This window comes from Cervus elaphus, chromosome 7 (genome assembly GCF_910594005.1).
Source record: "Cervus elaphus chromosome 7, mCerEla1.1, whole genome shotgun sequence".
Taxonomy (NCBI): Eukaryota; Metazoa; Chordata; class Mammalia; order Artiodactyla; family Cervidae; genus Cervus; species Cervus elaphus.
This window is the reverse complement of record NC_057821.1, coordinates 50,575,255-50,599,291: the sequence shown is the minus strand read 5'-3', so window position 1 is coordinate 50,599,291 and position 24,037 is coordinate 50,575,255. Positions and strand designations below refer to the sequence as shown.

Here is a 24,037-nt window from a genome sequence, read left to right as displayed (position 1 = left end):
CTCCAGAAGCTGAAACACTTGAGGACAGGGGTGCATGGAGCAGGGGAGCCGACTGCCCAGCTCTTTACGTGCGGAACCCTGGAACCCCCGGGCGCCTTCTCTGGGTTCCGTGTGCTGGGTGCAGGCCCTTCCCGATCTGGCCTGGTGTGGATTTCAAGGCTCCTTCCTGCCACTGTCTGCTCCTCAATCCCCTCCGAAACACATCCCCCCAGAAACCATGCCACCTCCCGGGACCTCCGAGGTCATTGTCAGAGGACCTGTTCTCTGACATCACTGGCAAGACCCGCATCTAAAATGCTATTTCCTTCTGGTTCTGGCTGAACTGTTTTAACATTTGTGCATAATCACATCCCCCAGGAAACCTCACTATCCCTTAGAAATCTGTCCAGACACTGCAGTTGATGGTACCTACACAAAATCAAGTCAAGGAGAATGAGGCTGTCCTGAGGGCGGTCACCTAGTGGGAACCATACTGAACAAAGAATCTCATCCATAAAGTCAGTCCAGACTGAAGTGTCTGCCGGGGACTGTCTTGAGGAATGTGTGTGTGGCTGCCACCATCTAGATATTTTCTCATAACATCTAGGAAGGACCTCTGAGCACTTCTGGTCTCTCATCACCTGTGAGGCACCTCAGCTTGGAGGTCATGTCCTCATCCAGGCGCTCAGTGCCCAGCCCAGTGCCACGCTCGTGGGAGACGCCGTGACATCCCTGCTGTTTGAGTTGACAGTCTTCATTATGCAAGGATGCAGCCCTCATGGAGGAAACACGTTTAGAGGGAGAAAGGTCTTCAAAGGTAAGAAAAATCAAATTTAGAGAGATAAAGGTCTTCAAAGTTATGGGAGAAAGTAGTTTAGAGGGAGAAAGTTCTTCAAAATTCAGGAAGAAAACAGTTTAGAAGGACTAAGGTCTTCAAAGTTTCAGAAGAAACAAGTTGAAAGGGAGACAGGTCTTCAAAGTGAAGGAACAAAAAAGTTGAGAGGGATAAAGGCCTTCAAAGTTCAGGAAGAAAGCAGCTTAGAAGGAGTAAAGTCTTCAAAGTTACAGAAGAAAGAAGTTGAGAGGGAGAAAGGTCTTCAAAGTTCTGAAACCTTTGCAGAACAGGGCCATGCTCAGCATTGCTCTTTGTAGGCTGCTGAGAAGTGGCATCTGAGAGCCCGCAGGCAGAGCTGCAGGCACGGTCTTTTGCTAACAATACCCAGACAGGACTCACTGGGCTGAGAGTCAGGAGGCCAAGAGGGACAGACCTTGGGAGTGATGGGAGATGGTGCTCTGACGGGTTACCCAGACCTCTTGGGGTGCACTTGCCAGAAACCAACTCTGTCTCTTCTCTAGAGCTGAAAGTCAGATCATGAAATAAAGACTTTGAAAATCACGGAAACCTCCTCCCTTCTGGAGAGTGTCAGAAAACTTCTACATAGCTTCCTGAAAACTTCTTATAAGATAAGTGTTGATTGCATTGACACTATGGTTATCCACATTGCATTCCTGGGTCGGGAAGTTCAATGCCTTGTTTACCTGAGTTAGATTAGTAAGTGGCACCTGCATCTCCAGTCCTTCCCTGGCCCCTTGCCCCCAGTCCACCTGGTCCTCACATCCTGTGATGCCCGCCGTCTCATCAGCTCTGGGCAGCACCCCGTCACTGCGGCACGGCCCAGGCTCAGGCCTGCCTGGCTGTGCCCTGGTCCCCAGAGCCACGTCCTCAGGGCCCCTGGGGCCTGTCCCGCGGCACCCAGTCCCTCCACAGGGCCGGCGCTGGAGTCAGAACGGACACGGGAGGGAGGGAGGGGGGGAAACGGATGAAAGCAGGAATCATGTCACTCGTCCAGTCTGAAGCTCACAATGGTTCCCCATGCTGTGGTTCAGCGCTCAGTTCTGTCTGATTCTTTGCGACCCTGTGGACTGCAGCCCGCCAGGCTTCCCTGTCCATCATCATCTCCCAGAGCTTGCTCAAACTCATGTCCATGGAGTCAATGATGCCGTCCAACCATCTCATCCTCTGTCCTCGCCTTCTCCTCCTGCCTCCAGTCTTTCCCAGCATCAGGGTCTTTTCCAATGAGTCAGCTCTTCTTATCAGGTGACTAAGGTATTAGAGTTTCAGCTTCAGCATCAGTCCTTCCAGTGAATACTCAGGATTTATTTCCTTAAGGATTGTCTGGTTTAATTGCCTTGCACTTCAAGGGACTCTCAAGAGTCTTTTCCAACACCACAGCCCCATGACTGACAGATATAACGGCCTCCAGCTTCTCTCCCGTCCAGCCCTGCCTAATCCTTCCAGTCCTGCCTGCCGCACCTTGGCTGCTCCGGCCCACACCCTCTGCGGGGTCCTGAGTGTACCTCGCGGTGCGGGAGCCCTTTCCCACCAGTGACTCTGCCTGGTTGGTTCCTCCTCCAGTCTCCCCCTGGACCTCACCCCTCCCTCGGCCCAGCTCCTCTGTCACCCGGGAGCCAGCCCAAGCCCCACAGCATCACCAGCTCCGTCCTTCTGGCCCCATCGCGCCGGTTATGTGCCCATCAGAGCCGCCACCCGCTGCACCAAGACACAACCCCTTTCCCGTCTCTCTGAACAGACAGAAGAGGAAGGGCGTGTTTGATCAGTTTTATCTCTTGCCTCTTTTGTGACCTGATAGAGTCCTGGGTACAATAAGCGTCCAACACATGGAGCGTGGGGTTTTCCAGCTCTGCTACCTAGCGGGCCTGTGGGGGAAGGAAGATGCTAAGATGCTGTTGCTCCATGTGCAGTCCTAACTGCGGCCCTGCCCTCCGGCATGGCCCGGTCCGGCCCACCCTGCGGCCCGGCCGCCCCGCCCCTCTGGCCGCGGGTTTTGGGCCCCAGGTCGAGGTCCCTGCCCATCCCGCTCCTGCCTGGCTCCAGACACATGCTGCGGTGGGGGCCACAGCACCGGCCTGTGTGAGGCAGAAGGCGGGCGGGGTTTCCTTTTGGACCCAGTGGCCGCGGAGGACATCACGAAGCTGTGAGTATGGATTCTGGATCCCGCACCCGCTCAGAGTCCTGTGAAATCTGTATGTTTCTTCCTGGCATGTCATTGAATGAAGAAGAGCTGTCCCTTAATGTAAAAGTCCCACTAGATTGTTGATCGTTTTCTTTAATATCTGCAATGTCTTTATGATAAACTGCTTAAATTTGGTCCCATGTTTTTTCTTTCTTAGGATTCAGACTTCTTTAATCTTTATATGATTGACTGGTAAGGATTTTTATGTTATTAAAAAGTGATCATGAAAGTCAGCTCATGATTATGTGGCATGTTATTTTCAAATTCATGGCTCAGGACAAATCAGAAGGATCTTAGTAAATGTTACCCAGTGTTTGGACATTTATGTCCCAGTTGACAGAGGAACCAGGTAATAAGCGAAGAAGTGGTTTTTCAATGTGAAAGTATTGTCTCACTCTGCTACAGAAATAGTCTGTAGGCTGGTGAGCATGTGTTCAGCTTCTGTCTCTGGTGTTGTTGTTCAGTCACTGAGTCGTGTCCAACTCTTTACGACCCGGTGGACTGCATCCCGCCAGGCCTTCCTGTCCATCACCTACTCCCGAGTTTACCCAAACTCATGTCCACTGAGTCGGTGATGTCATCCAACCATCTAATCTTCTGTCGTCCCCTTCTCCTCCGGCCTTCAATCTTACCAGCATCAGGGTCTTTTCCAATGAGTCAGTTCTTCCCATCAGGTGGGCAAAGTATTGGAGTTTCAGCTTCAGCATCAGTCCTTCCAATGAATATTCAGGACTGACTTCCTTTAGGATGGACTGGTTGGATCTCCTTGTAGTCCAAGGCACTCTCAAGAGTCTTCCCCAACACCGCAGTTCAAAAGCATCAATTCTTTGGTGCTCAGCTTTCTTTATAGTCTGACTATCACATCCATACATGACTACTGGCAAAACCATAGCTTTGACTAAATAGACCTTTGTTGGCAAAGTAATGTCTCTGTTTTTTAATATGCTGTCTAAGTTGGTCATAACTTTTCTTCCAAGGAGTAAGAGTCTTTTCATTTCATTGTTGCCATCACCATCCACAGTGATTTTGGAGCCCAGAAAAATAAAGTCAGACACTGTTTCCACTGTTTCCCCATCTATTTGCCATGAAGTGATGGGACAAGATGCCATGATATAGTTTTCTGAATGTTGAGCTTTAAGGCAACTTTTTCACTCTCCTCTTTCATCAAGAGGCTTTTTCGATCTTCTTCAATTTCTGCCATAGGGGTGGTGTCATCTGTATTTCTGAGGTTATTGATGTTTCTCCCAACAATCTTGATTCCAGCTTGTGCTTCATCCAGCCCAGCATTTCTCATGATGTACTCTCTGCATATAAGTTAAATAAGCAGGGTGACAGTATACAGCCTTGACGATCTCCTTTCCCTATTTGGAACCAGTGTGTTGTTCCATGTCTGGTTCTAACTGTTGCTTCCTGATCTGCATATGGGTTTCTCAAGAGGCAGGTCAGGTGGTCTGGTATTCCCATCTCTTTCAGAATTTTCCAGTTTATTGTGATCAACACAGTCAACGGCTTTGGCATAGTCAATAAAACAGAAATAGGTGTTTTCCTGAAACCCTCTTGCTTTTTCAATGATTCAACAAATTTAGCAATTTGGACATTGGTTCCTCTGCCTTTGCCATGGCCTGTGTTTGCTTTGACCAGTGCGATCTCTTTGCAAAACTCTATTAGCCTTTGCCCTGCTTCATACTGAAAGGAGGGGATCACAGATCCCGTGGGACCACCCACACTCTACCCTGCCTGCCGCCAGACCAGGAGGCTCCTCCATTTGCTGGTTCTTTAGCAAAAAAAAAAAAAAAAAAAAAAAAACTGCTCTCCCCTAGATCACTCACATCCTGCCATGTAAACAATTTCCAACCTTGTTTTGTGTTTTCTTCTTAATATAACGAGCATCCCAGAATTGTCAGGCATTTGTGGAAAGCCTGTGTATGAAAGAGATCCAAATATTATAAACACCAACCACAGCAACAAAAAACCCAGGAGAAGAGAGACGTTTCAAGGAGTAGAAGACAACCCAGCAGACTGTGTTGACACTCTCCAGGGAACTGGAGCAGAGAGCAGGAAAGAGCGGGAGAGGACAGGGAGTCTCTAGCAATTAGGGATAAAATGGCTAAGGTTGGAGAAGAGCAGCAGAAAAATTGGAAGAGAAAGTCAAGTGGGTCTTCCAGAAAATGAAGAAAACATCAAGGAGATGGAAAATGCAGGAGAGGAGGGCAGATGACTGCAGAGCTCTCTGCCCGCAGCAGGCAGCCACGCCTTCCCAAGTGCCCTGCAGATAACAGCTACTGCGCGTGCCGGGAGGAGGTGCATAAAAGAAGAGCCCGTCCACAGGGGTGACAAGGGCATTAAAAGTGCCCAGAGGGGAAGGGAAGTTTCTTGCGTTGCCAGGCTGAAGAAGGCAGGGTTTAGTCCCTGTCGATTCTGACTCCTTGGGACCCCATGGACTGTACCTTGCCAGGCTCCTCTCTCATGGACAGAGCATTCTTCGGGCAAGAATACTTGAGGGCGTTGTCATGTCCTTCTCCAAGGGATCTTCCTGACCCAGGGATTGAACCCAGGTCTCCCGTATTGCAGGCAGATTCTTTACCATCTGAGCCACGAGGGAAGCCAGGTTGAAAGGGCCCACAAATGCGCAGCCAAATGAACAAAGCTGGCCCATCTGGGGACAGACACAGCGATGGGACATTGAGACTATCGGGGATAGAGGTCAGAGGTCATGCGCTTCCGCCTACTGGGGAGGGTGTGGGTAGGGACTGGGGTGCTGTGTCCCCAGACTTCAGGCTGGGAAGCCACAAGGCAGAGCCTCTGAGGTCCAGTCCAGAGGCACAGTGACCTGCGGACCACTCCGGACGCTGCCGCGCCGTCGTCGCAAGGGAGGCTGGAATAATGACATGCCCAGTGATGCTGGAAGTCAGGATGTGTGCGTTCTGTCAGAACATCCTCGGACCCTTCGCTTCCCCAAAGGAGGGCAGAAACCATGAAGGGGGGAGCACGGGGGCCAGCGAGGAGAGGGCGGGGGTCCAGAGCGGACCGTGCGCAGCGGGCGGGGATGAGCGCGGGGGCCGCAGGGCCCGGGAGAGGGGGGGCAGCCCCTACGTCTCCGAGTGCTCCTGCCTGTGAGGAAGGTGGGGCCGGGGGTGAGCGCTTCGCCTGGCGACCCGTCTCCAGGCCGCGTGTGAGCAGCCTAGGGGTAACACGTTGAGATTACTTTATCACCAGAGAGGCTTTAAAACAAGCCTTACTGTCACCTTAGTGAAAGTTAAAGTCACTCAGTCGTGTCCGACTCTGAGACCCCATGGACTATGCAGTCCATGGAATTCTCCAGGGCAGAATGCTGCAGTGGGCAGCCGTTCCCTTCTGCAGCGGATCCTCCCAACCCAGGGGTCGAGCCCAGGTCTCCCACACCGCACACGGGTTCTTTACCAGCTGAGCCACAAGGGAAGCCCAAGAATCCTGGAGTGGGTTGCCTATCCCTTCTCCAGCTATCTTCCCGGCCCAGGAATCGAAGTGGGGTCTCCTACTTTGCTGGCAGATTCTCGACCTACTGAGCCACTAGGGAAGTCCATGGGTCTATTTTATCTTTGTTATATCTTCTTATACCTTTCCTAAACGTGATAGTGAGCTTTCCTGATAGCTCAGTTGGTCAAGAATCTGACTGCAATGCAAGAGACCCTGGTTCGATTCTTAGGTCGGGAAGATCCCTTGGAGAAGGGATAGACTACCCGCTGCAGGCTTCTTGGGATTCCTTGTGGTTCAGCTGGTAAAGAATCCACCTGCAATGCGGGAGATCTGGGTTTGTTCCCTGGGTTGGGAAGATCCCCTGGAGAAGGGAAAGGCTACCCACTCCAGTATTCTGGCCCGGAGAATTCCATGGACTGTATGTCCATGGGGTTTAAAGAGTCGGACACGACTGAGCGACATTCACTTTCACTTTCATGAATACCTTTGTTCTTGACTTAAGTACAGCTGCAGAAATACATTTCATAGACATTGTACTGGTTTGTGCACTTTGAAATGTCTTTGAGGCTTCCCAGCTGGCTCAGTGGGAAAAATCCACCTGCCAATGCAGGAACTCAGGTTGATCTCTGGGTCTAGAAGATCCCTGGAGGAGTCCATGGCAATCCACTCTAGTATTCCTGCCTGAAGGATCCCATGGACAGGGGAGCCTGGCGGCTCTAGTCCACGGGTCATAAAAGAGTCGGACAGGATTTAGTGACGAAGCAGCAACAGCAATTATTAATTACACTGGAAATACCGGGGTACCGCTTCGCAGCATCATTTGCACAGTGTGAGAAGAAATTCCTATCTTACTTTGTCAGTATGGGAAATGAATGGCTCTCGAACTTTTAAAGGTTCTGTTTTAAAAAGGATGTCTTCAATTTGCTCTCCACCCATCTCTGTGTGTGTCTTTTTTGGGGAGAGGGGGCGCTGCCATATGATGAAGGGTGGACTGCAGAGTCATGACCTGGTGATCAGCTCTCACTCTGCTGCGGGGAGCCCAGCACAACTAAGCTGCTTTTTAAATCAGCTCTTCTGGAGCCCATTTCACCCATTCTTTTCCCAGTTTTAAGACTGCTTCCTAGATTCTGGCTGCTCTGCAGCTCACCATCTGATAGTTTGCTAATCATGCTCACTTTGTGTTGTTTCTGATAACTTTCCTTTGCATTGTTCCTGAGTTGAGTCTGCAAGTCCTAAACTATCAGAGCAATTCACACCAGCCCTGGGTGCCAGGACCCTCCTGAGGTCCTGCCTCTGGTGTTCTGTCTCAGTGCCCCCGGGGAGTGCACGAAGCATCGCTTCCTGTTTGATTTTGCAGCCTGTATCAGCTGGACTGTTCACCTATCTCACGATTGATGTATTTTCTGCCGTCAGAGTATCCTGAATAAAACTCTGGGCCTCACTGCTTCTTTCCTTCCTGTTCAGTTTAGCGATTTTAGAGGGAGTGGGCATGCTCTCACCTTTAATGACCATCAGGAACTGTTGTCAGTGGAGAAAGAGAACTATTACCGGCCTCGCTGTGGCCTTTGAAGACAAGTGAACTTCTGCTTTTTTCTGTATTAGTGTTAAGGTATTGGGTATTAAGGCCTGCCCTGACGGCTCAGTGGAAAAAAACCTTCTGCAATGCAGGGGCCTCGGGTTCAATCCCTGGCAGAGAAAGATCCCCTGGAGAAGGAAATGGCAACCCACTCCAGTATTCTTGCCTGGAAAATCCATGGACAGAGGGGCCAGGTAGGCTGTAGTCCATGGATTCACAAAAGAGTTAGACACGACTTAGCTACTAACCAAATTGGATATAAATGATGGAAGAGAATGTGTGGGGGAAGTGTTTCCTCTCCTCTACGATCTTGCTGCCTGGTCTAGTAATTAAATTGACCTAAGACAAATCAATAGCAGAAAACCAACCCCATTGAATTTTGTGCATATGGTAACCTCGAAGATACAAGACTCAAGAAGGGACAAGGCTGGTGGCTTTGTGTGTGTGAAGATTTGACAAAACAAAGGCTTTTTGCTTGGGTAGCAAGTTCGTGAAATAACAGGGTTTGCTGGTTTCTTTACAGCCTTGTGTTCCCTTCTTTGGCGGTAAAGATGTCTCTCTGCCTCCTGGTACAGGGAGGGTATTTGCACATGGAGATTTATTTTCAGCTTTCAGGGGGAACAGAAGAAGGGCAGAGATGCTTTTTGCAACAGCTGTTTCTCAAGTCTCCTTAATTCAGAGCTGTCACTGTGCTACAGTGGAGTGTTGTGGGGTGAGCTGCCCTGCACCCCACCAGGAGCACAGATTACCTGGTGCCTCCCCGTCCTCATGCAGGGAGCTGATGCAGGGCCTGGAGGGGGGCTGCCAGCCTGCACGCCCTGCGGCTTCGGGCCCTTTCCTCGGGCTCACCTGCTCTCTTTTCCCAGGACGGTGTCTATCACGGATGCTGCTTTCTGGTGAAGACCTGGGGTCTCTCAGCTCTCATCCCTTCCCGCCACACAGATAAGGGCCCTGAACGCTCACGCACCCCCGCCCCTCCCCACAGTGTCCTGTTCTGGACCAGATGCCCTCTGTGGCGGGGGTGTGACCTCCGAGGCCGGTCCCTGCAGGTGGATGTGGGCGCGTCCCAAGGCCCTTGTCCCGAACCGGGTGACAGGGCCTGGGCCTGATCAGCAAGGGCCTGGGCACGGGGCCCTGGATTTGGGCTTCAGCACAGGCGGAGGTCCCAGAGGAGGAGACCTGGCGTCAGGGGGTTTGTGTTTGAGGCTTTCATGCTTCTTTGTATGGGCTTTACTTGTCTTTTCTCTCAAGGCTTCAGGTTATGCTAAGTGGGGTCTTTCTCCCTCTTTACAAAATATTCAACTTGTGTAACTGTTTGGATTGATCATTTTGAGTGATTCTTGTTATAACCTCATACCTATAGGCCTCAAAAACAATCTAGAAATGGGAGCAAAAGCCAACAGCTCTTTCCCAACCCTCCCAGGCCCAGCATCCTCTCTGTATCACCGCTGATCTCAGCCGTGTTTACGTGTTAGAACCCGACAGGGGGGTCTGAGCCCCCCGAGGAAAACGAGTTTTGTGCGTGGACCTGTTTGCTCGTCGAAGCAGAGCGTCAGTGCTCACAACATTTAAGAGCAGATGAGATGCGGTCGACCTGTGGCCTGAATTTACGTGATACTGGTTTTAAAAATCCATCCTTTCAGACTCGACACCATGGATGCGCTGTCAGAAGCAAACGGCACATTTGCCTTGACCCTTCTGAAAAAGCTGGGTGAGGACAACTTGAAAAATGTGCTTATCGCACCCCTAAGCATCTCCTCTGCCCTGACCATGGTCCTCATGGGGGCCAGGGGCAACACCGCAGCCCAGATGTCCCAGGTACATTCGGGAAGCCGGTTCTGAGTGGCGGCAGTCGCTGTTTCTTTGGCCAGTGTGCCGGAGTCCACGATCCGAAACCCAGAGGCCTTGCTTGACAGACAGGCCTCGCTCCCCATCTGCCCATTCCTGGGCCTGCCGTCCAGTGTCTCTCTGGCTGGTGGCCTGGGGCTCCTGACTGCGCAGCACCCGATTCCAGCAGGACAGGCTTGAATGAGCAAGCGTTCATCGAGCCTCTGCTCGGACCCGCTGCCTAAGGCCCTGCTGGCCGAGGCCCGTCCTGCCGAGAGGCCCAGAGCCAGCCCCAGGCGGGCTGCACAGGGTGTGGACGTCAGCTCCTGGGCCACAGTGGCGGCGGGGCGCTGACCTCTGCCCCGTGGGGGTCACAGCCCTCCCTCATGGGGGTGCCCTTACCCCTCCCAGGGCCTGGGGTCCAGAGGGTCTCCAGGTTTAACAGAGTCCTGATCCCCCTCCTTGAGCCTGGACCTTGAGTTTGACCTCTGCCCTAAGGCCATCACTTTCAGGGTCCTCTGCCATCTGGAGAGCCTGGGAGTGAGAAGCATTTGCACTCTCCACCCAGCAAGTGTTAGGACGCAAATATGGGGGAGCTCACGCTCAGTCGTGACCAGCGCTTTGTGACCCGTGGACTCTACCCCTCCAGGTGCCTCTGTCCATGGGATTCTCCAGAGAGAACACGGGCGTGGGCCATGTCCTCCTCCAGGGGATCTTCCCGGCCCAGGGATCGAACCCGCGAGTCTTGAGTCTCCTGCACCAGCAGGTGGATCATTCACCACTGCGCCACCTGGGAGACGCACGTGTTCCCTTTAAGTTCTGCCTGAAAAGGGAGCAGTCCCCTCTGGTGCTCGTCACTGACTCCCCTCCCGCTTCCCAGGCTCTGAAGGGGCCGCCCTCTCTCTGGGCACCTCCTGTGCAGGTTCCGATTCTGGGGGGAGGGCCGGCCTTCCCGCCCTGGATGGGAGTCTCTCCAGGGCTCCTGCCCGAGCTCCTCTCCTCCAGCAGTGGTGCCCCGGGGCCTCAGCCCTTGGTTGTCTGGACCTTCTCTCTGTGGCTCCCGTCAAACTGCCCTTGACCAGGAATGACCGGGACTGGGCCTCAGACTCTGCGTCCTGGCCGCATGGTGCCCGCTGGGCTCCTGTGATCCAGGAGTGGCCCCGGTCCCGCGAGGACCTCTCCTCTGTGTGACCGCTCTCCCACATTGTCACGAGGCCCCAGCAGGATGGCTGGGCATCTCTGCACCCTGGCAAAGGGGCAAGACAGCGAACATGGAGTTGCCAGGCCTTTACGAAGGCCCAGGCCCAGAAGAGCCACTTCTCCTGTGTCCCGCTGGTTGGAGCCCGTCCCGACGCCAGTCCAGACCCAAAGCCGTGGCCTGTTTGTGCAGAGACAGGAGGCCTGTCCGCCGGACCTGTCTGCAGGCAGACCGCGAGCACAGGGCACTGGGCTCGCCGAGGGGCACTTCTGTGCCAGCCGTCACTGTCTGACCCCCACGGGAGGCAGGCTGGGGGGCTCCCAGAGGCCTTGTGCCTTTATCTGGGTGAGTCTTGCTTTAAGCTGCAGGGAGTGTCAGTTCGGTTCCTAGGCTGACTTCAGGGTGGTGTCTATTTCCTGTAGTCAATGCGTATTGCACTTGTGTGTTTTTATCTGTTTTTTATTTCAGACCCTTTCTCTAAGAACCAGAGGTTGCAGAGGTGTAGATGTCCACAAGAGTTTCCAGAAACTTCTCTGTGAAGTTAATAGGACCTGCACACAGTACTTGCTCAGAACCGCCACCAGGCTTTTTGGAGGGAACACTTATGATTTCCTCTCTGTAAGTCATACTGTCATTTTCCCAAAGCAGATAGAGACTGAGGTCATGTGGAAGCAGGAGCTGGGCCTTGTGGTGCAGCTGAGGCCCTATGGGCTGAGACCCACATGGTGGGTGGGGTGTGGGACTCCATTCACGACCTCTCGCTTCCTGGAACTGTTCAGTCATTGCCCTTAAGAGAAGGCATTGTTCACATGTGATAGAATTGTTCACATGTTCGTGAAGCTTCGATGAGATGATTGTCAGAGAACTAACACAGATCATAGCACAGTTGCAGATGAGTTTGCCAAAACAAAGAAGTGATCAAATAGAATATTTCTGATGTTGTTTTTCACATGATGGAAGTTTCTCTGCATTGTGAGACTTGCTCAATTTTTTTCACACATGTAAATAATTTGATTATCTTTTCATGTGCGGAATTTTTTTTGAAGTTTTTGTCTTTTTTACTCTAATTCAATCTAATTGCAGTGCTTTCATGATTTTTAAATTTTTTTCATACACAGCTCAAGTAATCTGTGAGTGTGTTCTTATTATATAAAAATGCAGACAAAGCCAGAGTCCTCCCAAACTCTCTTCCACTCCCTGGCCTCCCACGCTCAGTATAAGGGCTTGTCCCCTGTGCATAGAGAAAGTCTTTGCATCTCACGACATGTGTGTCTGTTGCCATTCAGTTGCTGAGCCGTGTCCGACTCTTTCTGACCCCGTGGACTGCAGCAGGCCAGGCTCCTCTGTCCTCTACTGTGTCCCAGAGTTTGCTCAGACTCATGTCCATTGAGTTGGTGATGCCACCCAACCATCTCATCCTCTGTCTTCCCCTTCTCCTTTTGCCTTCATCTTTCCCAGCATCAGGGTCTTTTCCAATGAGTCGGCTCTTGGCATCAGGTGGCCACAGTGTGGGAGCTTCAGCCTCAGCAACAGCGTGTGTCCGCCTCACCCTTTCCCACGGTGGTGGGCAGCGTCCTCAGGGTGGCTGTACTGAGATGCAGCCGCCAGCCCCCCGGGTGGGCGTGGGGTGGGGCCCAGCCCGGGCCGAGCCAGCAGGAACCGTGTGTGTGTGGATCTGTCCTGTGCGTGCCTGCTACTCCAGACGGACTTTGGAAGGAAGGGACAGAGGGAGGCTCTCAGATCTCAGTGAATTCTGCCTCATTCCCGCCCCGACGGCTGCAGCCCTTCCCGTCGTCCTCAGGAGGGTAGCAGGTGCGCACGTCCACCCTCTGCTCAGCGCTGTGGGTGCTGAGCCTTTAACATTCTGATTGTTCATGAGACTGAGCAGCTTTTCACGTCGAACGAACATTTATATCTTTTCTGAAAATTGCCTATGATATGTCCTTTGTATAGTTTTCCTTGGGGATTTGTGTCTTTTTTTTCGTTAATGAATTCTTTTTATGTTTAGGATAATGATCCTATTCTGTTATATGGTTTTTTTTCCCTTATTTTTCACACTTGTTTCAGGCTCTAAATTAACAGTTTCTAAACAGGGGGTGTAAAGTGCATGTCGTCAGCATGAGGTCAAACATCCGTAAGGCTTTGCAGCACGGTGTGCGTTTTCCTTACCACCGGGTTTACTTGTTTTTATCAGTCTTAGCTACTTGCTAGTTTAGAGTCATCTTTGTATGAGCCTTAGATGTGCAGAAAAGCAAAACTTCCAGTAAACACAAAGAATTGGCTAGTTTTCCTTCACTTCCTTTCTTTCTGGTGGATATTTGAAGAAAAGCATTGATATCTAAAACGTTATTTTGATATGAAGTGTAAAATCAAAAGATGAGAAATATTTGTCAGTTATTTCACAGTGATCGAGGATTCCAATAATTCAATACCAATCGCAGTGTATAATTAGATATTCCTTTAGTTTGCTTTTTGACTGGTCATTACTTACTAAGCAGTAATTTAAGAAGCAGGGACTTCTTTTCAGATGTGCTTAAAAGCTCTTGAAATCACCAAGGGTCTGATGAGGTATCGACTTGTGGGTGACCACTTTGCTTCCTGACTATTGCCTTAGACTGAGAGACTGCCATCTTTCTCCAAAGCCCCGATGAAGAAGTGGAGCAGTAGGCTGGCAGAGCCTGAATGATGTCAGCGTTCTATGAAATGAGGCACCTGGACCAGGAGATAGAGGGTCCACGGTGTGCGGAGAGCTCAGCCACGTGACATCGGACAGAGCCAGCTTCTCCTGGTCCTCAGAGCACCTCTGAGACGCAGCTACTGCTGCGTCCTTGCTTCCAGGGGGCACGGAAGCCAGAGAGACGCAGCAACCTTGCCAGGGTCACCCGGGAGTGAAGCCCGGAACTTGTGCTGCCGGCACTGTTGCCACATGGCCTCTCCTCAGTGGTTGTGTTGCTCTTTAGTGGCTAAGTTGTGTCTGACTCTTTGCACCCCATGGACTGTAGCCCACCAGGCTCCTCTGTCCATGGGATTATCCAGGCAAGAATACTGGAGCGGGTTGCCATTTCCTTCTCCAGGGCTCATCCCCACGGAGAGATCAATCCCTTGTCTCCAACATTGGCAGGCGGATTCTTTACCACTGTGCCACCTGGGAAGCCTGTGATTTTACTGTCATTTATTCAATGTAGCTGAAAACTGAGACACCGGATTGAAGGTTAATTCCTCACATCCTTTGTACATTCCACAAGAAACCGTCAAATGATCAGTGTTGAGGTTTGGCGCCGTGAAGAAGTAAGCTGTTGGCGTGGTCTGTTTCTGTAGCCATGTGATTCTGTCACTCCGTCTCTCCTAGTATTTCAAAGATGCCTGCCGCATATTCTACCAAGCAGAAATGGAAGACCTGGACTTTGTCAGAGCTATGAAGGAGTCCGTGAAGCACATAAACACCTGGGTAGCTGAAAAGACAGAAGGTGAGGACATGTCAGTACTTCTGTTTGCATAGTATTTGAATCAGTCTTATTATCCACCAGTTCTTTCCCAAGACCATCAAATGCAAATAGGAATGGCTTTTTTCTGTAAAGAACTGTAAACTTTCAAAATCCACTCCTGAAATATAATCAGTAATCAATTTCTCTAGCTTTCCCCCCTCCTCATCAGTATTTCGGAGAAGGCACTTGCACCCACTCCAGTACTCTTGCCTGGAAAATCCCATGGACGGAGGAGCCTCGTGTGCTGCAGTTTATGTGGTCAATAAAAGTCGGACACGACTGAACGACCACTTTCACTTTTCACTTGCATGCATTGGAGAACGAAATGGCAACCAACTCCAGTGTTCTTGCCTGGAGAATCCCAGGGACAGGGGAGCCTGGTGGTCTGCCGTCTACGGGGTCGCACAGAGTCGGACAAGACTGAAGCGACTTAGCAGCAGCAGCAGTATTTGGTGCACCTCTTCCAGAGCAAACACACTTTGATTTTTTGCCGGTGCAGTAATGTTCATATAGTCTGCCTTCTCACAAAGGGCGGAAGGGAAACTCTGGACGCGGGCTCCACCCCCCTGCCTGTCCAGCGGAGCTCATGTGCTGCGGGTCGCTGATCATCACTGCAGGACACTCGGTCAAGCCCCGGTCCACCTGCGGTTCTTCGTTCTCGTGCTCGCCACGCTGGCTTCGACCTCTCCCCTTCAGGACAGTCCCCTCACATTGTAGACCGAACATTCCTTTTTCTGTCACTGTGAATTATCCTGCCCTTATTTTTTGTTCATTTTATGTGTTTTATGCAACTCACGGTATCTATCTGAGCAGAGATTTTAAGGTTTTGGTCGCTGATTTTGCTTTAGGGGCCAGGCTGCCTGTATGGGTTTCCCTGGTGGGTCCAATGGTAAACAATCCACCTGCCAATGCAGGAGAGGCGGGTTGGATCCCTGGGTGAGAAAGATCCCTGGAGAAGGAAATGGCAACCTGCTCCAGTATACTTACTTCCCCGGGGAATCCGATGGACGCAGGAGCCTGGTGGGCTGCAGTCCATGGGGTCACAGAGAGTCGGACACAGCTTAGCGAGTGAACAGACAACTCGCTGTCCATGGTTGTCTGGGGGACAGTGAGCCCTCTGGTCAGTGCCTGACTCCTCCAGGGGACGGGCCAGTAAATACTGTGCCCAGCACCTCCTCCAGGAAACGCTGCTAGCTCACTGCTTCTTTAATTCTGCTTTGCAGGTAAAATTAGAGACTTGCTCTCTGCAAATTCAGTTGACCCCATGACTCGTCTGGTTCTCGTGAATGCCATCTACTTCAAAGGAAACTGGGCTAAACCGTTTAACAAAGAGCACACCGTGGAAAGGCCATTCCACATCACCAAGGTGAACAAGAATGTTTCAGAGAACGAAGGAGGTTCTTGGAAATGGTCCCTGGGGTCCCCTTGGTTTATGGAGCGTGCAAGCAGGCTGACCTCAAGGAACCTGTGCCTCTTGTGGCCGTCGTGTCCGAGATGTGGATCCGGGCAAACCCTGGCTTCCTCTCTCCCTGCTCCTCCTCTGCTGTATCCTCAGTGGCGGTCCATGCCGCGGGTGTTCCGTCTTGTATCACACATCCCCCAGGGCAGCTTCCAGGTCTCTGGGCCTCCTAGAACTCCCGAGATCCGGGTCAAACTCGAGACCGTGGCTATGAAGCTCCGTGGGCTGGATCCTAACGTCCGTCCCCATCCCGTCAGTAGCTACCAGCACAGACGCCTTTCTCTGCAGGGCCGTCCAGAAGCCTCCTAGCGGTCTCCCCAGCCCGGGTTCCTGGTTCCTGTGTCCCTCCTCTGAGCTCTCGCAGAGCGCGGGGCCTCTCCCAGTGGCTAATCTCCCAGAGCCCCTCGGGCCCGGGTGCAGGACCAGGGAGGTTACTTGGAAGTTTTCCTGATGACCCAGGCTGGGCTGAGCGTGGCGGGGTAGGAAGCACACGTCAGACTGTATTGTATGTTCATTAATCGCATGTGTTTATTCTCGGCCGTGCCGGCTCTCCTGGCCGCAGCCCCTCCTGCAGCTGCCGTGGCGGAGGCCTTCTGGGCTCCGTGCTGGGGCTCCTCCTGCTGGCTCTTCTCTTGGGGCCGAGCTCGGGCTCCAGGCCCGTGACCTCAGGAGCTGCGGTCCCGGGCTCTCAGCCCAGGCTCAGTAGCTGTGGCCTGAGGGCTTAGAGCCCCAGGGCTGTGGGGTCTTCCCAGACCAGGGGTGGAGCCTGTGTCTCCTGCATTGGAAGGCGGATTATTTACCCCAAGCCACCAGGGAAGCCCTGATGTCTTTAACATAGAGCCAACATGGTTTGTTCATGGGTCAGCTGTGGGGTGGGGGGACAGGGGCCCAGGACACTGCAGGGTTGACTGGGGAGGAGTGGTGTCGCCATGAGCAGAGATGGGAAAGTATAGATGGAGCAGGTGTGGGGGGAACCGAGCCGCCAGTGTGGAAGCCGACACGAGGCTCCTTTGCGTCCAGATGCAGATGTCAGGTAGGCAGGAGCCGGGGAGAGGTCCTGCTGGGAATGTCCGTGCGGAGCCCTCCTGGGTCAGCAGGAGAAGAGAAGCCTGAGGCCTGAGAGCTGGGAACCCGGGGGTGGGAGCTGGAGCCATGCAGATAGCTGACGACGCGGAGCTGGGCTGGGTCTGGAAGACAAGACAGAGTGTGTGTGCCCAGGTGGCCGGCTCTGATGAGTCATCTAGCGTGTCCATGGATCTCGTTTCCACTTAAGGTTTATCCATTTCCTTTATAGAACTTGCAGAAACATGTGCCAATGATGCTCACGAAGTCCACCTTTAAAATGACCTACATTGGAGAGATAAGCACCCAGATCCTGGTGCTTCCATACATCGGCCAAGAGCTGAACATGGTCATCCTGTTGCCCAGTGAAAGCACCGACTTGAACACGGTAACCGGGCATCCTCGGCCCCGGGGCCCGGGCTCTCATCCGGATCCCTGCCGGTCACTGGGCTCCGGGAACTCGTGTGCAGCTGGCAGGCCGCCCCGGGCCCGCAGGGCACAGAGTGTGGGTCACAGCGGACAGTCCCTGGGGCAGCGCTGCTGCAGACCCTGAGATCTTCTACCTTCTCCTCCAGGTGGAGAAGGCCCTGACCTACAAGAAATTCATCGCGTGGACGAAGCCGGATGTGCTGGCGGTGGAGGAGGTGGAGGTGTTCCTGCCCCGGTTCACGTTGGAGGAGAGTTACGACATGGAGGGGGTCCTCCGGAAACTGGGCATGACCGACGCTTTCGACGAGGCCTGCACCAACTTCAGTGGGATGTCATCCGGGCGAGGCTTGCACCTGTCCAAGGTCGTGCACAAGTCCTCTGTGGAGGTCACCAAGGAGGGCACGGAGGCCGCGGCCACCACAGAGGCCAGGATCATGCTGAAATGCCTGAGGGTCGTATACCGGTTCCATGCCGACCGGCCCTTCCTCTTCTTCATCCAGCACGGCAAGACAGGGGCCATCCTGTTCTGCAGCCGTTTCTGCTCGCCGTGACGGGGTGCTGGAGGCGCCCCGGTGCTCCTCACCGCTCTCCCCGATGTCTGGAAGAGCTGAAACCCCAGTGACCTTGGTGAAGGTCCACAAATAAAGGGCTGATGGAGACCGCCTGTGTGTGTGTGTGTGTGTGTGCCCGTGTGGTCTCGTGTCCCGCGCCTTCTCGGAGCTGCAGCCACCATCGGAGGCGGGCGCTCGGTGGTCATGCCGGCAGGAAGCACGGCTGCCTGCTCTCTGGGCCCGCCCTCCGCCCGCCCCGTCCAGGCCCTCGGGGAGAGCGCTGTCTGCTCCGAGCCTGGAAGGATGAGCGGGCCTTCCCTGTCTCCTCTGCACAGTGGCCTCCCCCTGAGAAGAGAGCGAAGCAGGGGCTACAGCAGCCACAGGGAGGAGGAGCAGGCCTCAGAGACCCCCGAACCTGAGCCCTCCAGAAACCAGCAGAAGAGGGGAGGGCCGTGGACCGAGACGGGAGACGTCCGTCCCCGAACCACTGCGTCTGCGTTGGAGGGTCTGTGGTCAGAGGCCTGTTCTAGTGCTTGCCGTCCACGCTCCCTGAGCATGTCCAGTTGCCCCCAGGGGTCAGCGATGAGCAGACAGTTCCTGTTCAGGAGAAGGAGGCCTTCAGACCACGTCATGATGCGTGCCGGGTGACCTTCCATCCTGCCGCTGGTACTGGAGAAAAAGAGGCAGCTAAGGTTTCAACCAGTGCATCCCAAAGGAGATCAGTCCTGAGTGTTCACTGGAAGGACTGATGCTGAAGCTGAAACTCTCATACCTTAGTCACCTGATGGGAAGAGCTGACTCATTGGAAAAGACCCTGATGCTGGGAAAGACTGGAGGCCGGAGGAGAAGGCGAGGACAGAGGATGAGATGGTTGGACGGCATCATTGACTCCATGGACATGAGTTTGAGCAAGCTCCGGGAGATGACGATGGACAGGGAAGCCTGGTGTGCTGCAGTCCTCGGGGTCGCAAAGAGTCGGACACGACTGAGTGCTGAACCACAGCATGGGGAACCATTGTGAGCTTCAGACTGGACGAGTGACATGATTCCTGCTTTCATCCGTTTCCTCCCCCCCTCCCTCCCGTGTCCGTTCTGACTCCAGCCCCGGCCCTGTGGAGGGACTGGGTGCCGCGGGACAGGCCCCAGGGGCCCTGAGGATGCGGCTCTGGGGACCAGGGCACAGCCAGGTGGGCCTGAGCCTGGGCAGCGCCGCAGTGACGGGGTGCTGCCCAGAGCTGATGAGACGGCGGGCATCACAGGATGTGAGGACCAGGTGGACTGGGGGCAAGGGGCCAGGGAAGGGCTGGAGATGCAGGTGCCACTTACTCGTCTAGCTCAGGTACCTGTGCTCGTTGTGACGTGTTAACTGAGAGGAGCCTGCGGGGAAGGGGAGCGTCAGGGCTCTAGTGCAGAATTGCTGTGCTTAGTCGTCAGTCGTGTCCGCCTCCTTGAGAGGCCATGGACTGTAGTCCACCATGGACTGAAAATCCACTCACAGGACTTTCATTTCCTGCACCAGCGGAACTTGCCGACCCAGGGATCAAGCGCGCATCTCCTGTCCAAGAGGACTCATGTTGTCTGAGGAGCATTAGGTGAAGGTGTCCAGGAGACAAGCAGGAAGAGAGCAGGGTATGGGACGTAGGTGCTGGGAGCCACATGTGGGATTCACCGGCCCAGCCGCGGCTGTGTGTCAAAGAGTCACAGCTGAGGACAGAAGCTGGGGCCACGGCGGGGTGAGAGTGAAAGTCACTCAGTCGTGTCCGGCTCTGCAACCCCATGGACTGTATGGTTCATGTATAGAATCCTGCAGGCCAGAATGCTGGAGTGGGTAGCCTTTCCCTTCTCCAGGGGAATCTTGCCAACCCAGGGATTGAAGCCAGGTCTCCCACATTGCAGGCGGATTCTTTATCAGCTGAGCTGATCAGCACTTAAAAAACAAAAAGCGCACCTAGCCAGGAAGAGTGAGGAGGAGAAAGGCAGGTGGAAGCCGGACCATAATGTCCACAAGGGGCCGGCACTCTCCACTGCTGATTGAGGAGGAAGCGGAGAGGTAGGAGGGTGAGGGGCTGCTCCTCACCACAGACCAACACTGCCCTGACAAGCCCCAGAGTCAGTGGGAGGGGAGAGGGAGGACGGAGAGGGAGGAGGGAGAGGGAGGAGGGAGAGGGAGCGTGCTGGCCGGAGCCACAGGAACTGGAAGGAAGGTTGTGTCCTAAGGACAGAATGGAGATGAGCGTGTCACTTGCTTTCTGAATGGTGACAATCAGAAGCAACTGTAAAATATTAGGAATATCTAAACCGGAAAATGATTATTTTCTCAAGAGTAAAAGAGCAAGGGTTCCCTGGTAGCTTAGCTGGTAAAGAATCTGCCTGCAATGCAGCAGACCCCAATTTGATTCCTGGGTTGGGAAGATCCCCTGGAGAAGGGAATGGTTACCCACTCCAGTATTCTGGCCTGGCGAATTCCATGGACAGAGGAGCCTGGCTGGCTACAATGCATGGAGTCACAAAGAGTTAGACACGACCGAGTAACTTCCACTTTCACAAGAGCGAAGCAAAGTAACGCTGCTTTTTCTAGCTTGGTAAGTATTTGTTATTATTTTAGGTCTTTAATCCAGTGGCTCAGATGAAATTTGTACTTTGCAGCTGTACATGTCAACCCAGCACCTGAAAGACGGGTCCCTACAGGTGAAGTCTGTGAGGCATAGAGGGGCTTCATCTAAGATTGAATCACCTGAAACCTGGAAGATGTTCTTCAGAATCTGGGTCTCAGTCATTTTACTGGATCCAGTTGTCTCAGTTCAGTTCAGTTCAGTCGCTCAGTCGTGCCCAACTCTTTGCGACCCCATGAACTGCAGCACGCCAGGCCTCCCTGTCCATCACCAACTCCCGGAGTCCACCCAAACCCATGTCCATCGAGCTGATGATGCCATCCAACAATCTCATCCTCTGTCTTCCCCTTCTCCTCCTGCCCTCAATCTTTCCCAGCATCAGGGTCTTTTCCAATGAGTCAGCTCTTCGCATGAGGTGGCCAAAGTATTGGAGTTTCAGCTTCAACATCAGCCCTTCTGATGAACACCCAGGACTGATCTCCTTTAGGATGGACTGGTTGGATGTCCTTGCAGTCCAAGGGACTCTCAAGCATCTTCTCCAACACCACAGTTCAAAAGCACCAATTCTTCGGCACTCAGCTTTCTTCACAGTCCAACTCTCACATCCATACATGACCACTGGAGAAACCATAGCCTTGACAAGGTGGACCTTTGTTGGCAAAGTAATGTCTCTGCTTTTTAATATACTATCTAGGTTGGTCATAACTTTCCTTCCAAGGAGTAAGCGTCTTTTAATTTCATGGCTGCAATCACCATCTGTTGTTATTTATTTTGCAGTTATGCTCTCACTTAAAATCTGAGTTAAATTAAGGGAATCTTGTTACTCAAGATTTTTTAACATTGCTGATCATAAAATTTTAAGAAATAGTGCAACAACTGAATAGAAGTTTCCCGCCCTTACTTTTTTCTCTTTCCTTCTCTCATCTAGAGACACTCACTTTCTCTGGAATCACCTGGGTGACTCACGTCACAAGAAATGAAGAGCAAGATGAGCCAGGGCCTGCTGTCCGGGACGGGCCCGCCACTGCGCAGCGTCACAGAAGGGAGCTGGGTCAATCTTCGTGAGAAGCTCCAGGAACTGCCTCCTCAAATGCCAAGAGAGACCGAGTGGTTTGATCAGAACAGTCCTCATTGGACCCTGTGGCAACGAAGCTGTCAAAACGGAACAAACAAAAACTGTGGCAAGCAGGGCTCAGCTGCTTCGAGGCCGATTTGCACCGGTCTGTCCTGCCTGGGTCGCGCCAGGACCGCCCAGCTGCTGCCGTCCTGGCGGGTGGACCTGCTCTGCAGGGCATGGCCTCGGAGGTTTAGGAGGGTGCCTTCTCGGCCAGCCCTAGTGGTCCGGGAGAGGGATGGCCTTGAAGACGTGCTGGTTTCCCACGAAGGGCCGGAGGTTACATTCCAAAATGCAAGCCTGAAGGAAACAGACCGCGGGTGTTTCTGCAGCGAAGTTGGGTTTATGCAATTCGGGGTCAGCAGGGAATTGCAGTTAAGGCTCTCTGCCGTGGCGGCCACAGGCAAGTCCCCACCCGGCAAGGGAAGGATCAGCTCTCAGAGAGGGGACCCGGCCGGGGCGGGCTGCGTAACAGAGCCCGGGCCGAGTCCTGGCGGGAGGGAAGGGGACTCTCCCGTCCCCCGTGGGGCTCCGCGGGGGCTGCAGGGCGAGCGCGCCCCCTGCTGGTCCCCTGGCGGTTTACCTAGGGTTTCCCTCCATTAATGCTTCTCAGGCCTCCGGACGAAAACCAAAAGGGACACGAGATACGCACTTTTCCTTACTCCTGCTTGGGGAGGGTGCTCAGAACATTTTCCTTCTTTCTAAAGAAAGCAAGCAGTTTCAGCACATTCTAAGTGTCCATCCGCCCTAGGTCGCCCACCCGCCAGCCCCTCATCAGGAGGGGACAGAGCGCAGCGGGGGAGGGAAGTGCTCTGCCTTCCGCCTCTGGGCCGCCCGCCCCTCGCCCCCAAGTCCCTGCAGCGCACACATTGGCCCCCTTCCAGAGCCCGCCTGACGCCAAAGGCAACGTGAGGCCTGCCCGAGGACCTGGGACCGCTCCTCCCGTGAGCCATCTGGGCCACGCGGCCGGCCAAGCCTGGGGCTCCTCTGCAGAGCATTCTCAGATGACGTGATGATTGCGCATCAGCGTTAACGACTTTTTACCTGAACACCCAGAATTCATGAAACGGCCACGGTGACACCACCAGCCGGTGAGATGATTATTTCATTCATTCCACAAACTTTTTTTTTTTTTAATGTGTAACTTACAGAACTTCTCTTGTATTCTTTTTCATTTCATTTATTTATTTACTCAGCCGCATGGAGTCTTCGTTGCTGTGTGCAGGGTTGCCCCTGAGGTGTGTGGGATCTTAGTTCCTCAGCCAGGGATTCAACCTGCGTTCTCTGCATTGGAAGGCAGATTCTTCACCACTGGACCCCCAAGGAAGGCCCTCTTCCACAGCCCGCTATCAAGCACCTGCTGCAGGCCAGGAGCTGCACTGGGGTCTGGGGACGTCATGGTAGGAGACACAGTCCTGGCCTCGGGATACCAGATAGATATTGTGAGATGGTAGAAAAAAATGTGATTCGTGTCTGCCACCAGCCCCTGGCACAAAGTCCCTGAAACCCTGGTAATCTTCTAAGTGATAAGAAACTGGGAGTGTCTTTTGTTCTAGAATTTGGTCTCTGACCCCATATGCTGACATGGAGCTCCTGAAACCCGTGTAATTTCCTGGGTGATGAGAGTGTCTTCGGGTCTCATGAGATGACTCTGGGTGGAGCTCCCATTTGAGGGCTGCTCCCCAGAAAGACCAAGCCGTGATAAGAAGCTTGGAAACTTCAGCCTCACCCCTCCATTCTCTTGAGAAGGGAGAAGGTCTGAAAATGGAGTTAATAATTGATCAAGCCTCTGTACGTAAAATCCAAATAGTGTGGGGCCTGGAGAGCTTCCAGGTGGGCGGACACATCCTCAGGAGGAGGGGTCACACCCTGAGTCCACGGGGACAGAGGCTCTCAGGACCCCCTGGGTGGGTCTTTGTGAGTGTCCTTTATCACGTCCTTTAGTCAATAGGTAAAGATGAGTCAGCCTTTCACTGAGCTCTAGGAGCCATTCTAGTAAGTTAATCAAACCTGAGGAGGGGGTCGTGGGAACCTCTGATGTGTCGTCATATTAGACAGAAGTTCTGGGTCATCTGCGACAGGCTGGCACTTGTGGGACAAGGGAGCGGCCTTGCGGGACTGAGCCCTTAGCCTCTGGGATCTGACCCTGTCTCCAGGTACGAAGCATCGCAATCGACTTAAACGAGGATGCCCAGCTGGTGTCGTGAGAACTGACTGGAATGGGAAAGCCTCCCACACGTTTCGTCACCAGAAG

General features: G+C 53.2%; 2 protein-coding genes across 2 annotated transcripts; both read left to right on the top strand.

The window, feature by feature from the left end:
• Positions 1-9,508: 9,508 nt before the first annotated feature.
• On the top strand, positions 9,509-16,324 carry LOC122696846 (serpin B6-like). Its single transcript, XM_043906965.1, has 6 exons — positions 9,509-9,864; positions 11,398-11,416; positions 11,571-11,689; positions 14,421-14,538; positions 15,780-15,922; positions 16,112-16,324. Exons 1-6 carry the CDS (start codon positions 9,700-9,702, stop codon positions 16,322-16,324), a joined length of 777 nt encoding a protein of 258 aa, XP_043762900.1. The 5' UTR covers positions 9,509-9,699.
• A 999-nt stretch (positions 16,325-17,323) lies between these two features.
• LOC122697671 (serpin B6-like) lies at positions 17,324-18,170 on the top strand. Its single transcript, XM_043908663.1, has 2 exons — positions 17,324-17,465; positions 17,653-18,170. Exons 1-2 carry the CDS (start codon positions 17,331-17,333, stop codon positions 18,055-18,057), a joined length of 540 nt encoding a protein of 179 aa, XP_043764598.1. The 5' UTR covers positions 17,324-17,330; the 3' UTR covers positions 18,058-18,170.
• Positions 18,171-24,037: the final 5,867 nt, after the last annotated feature.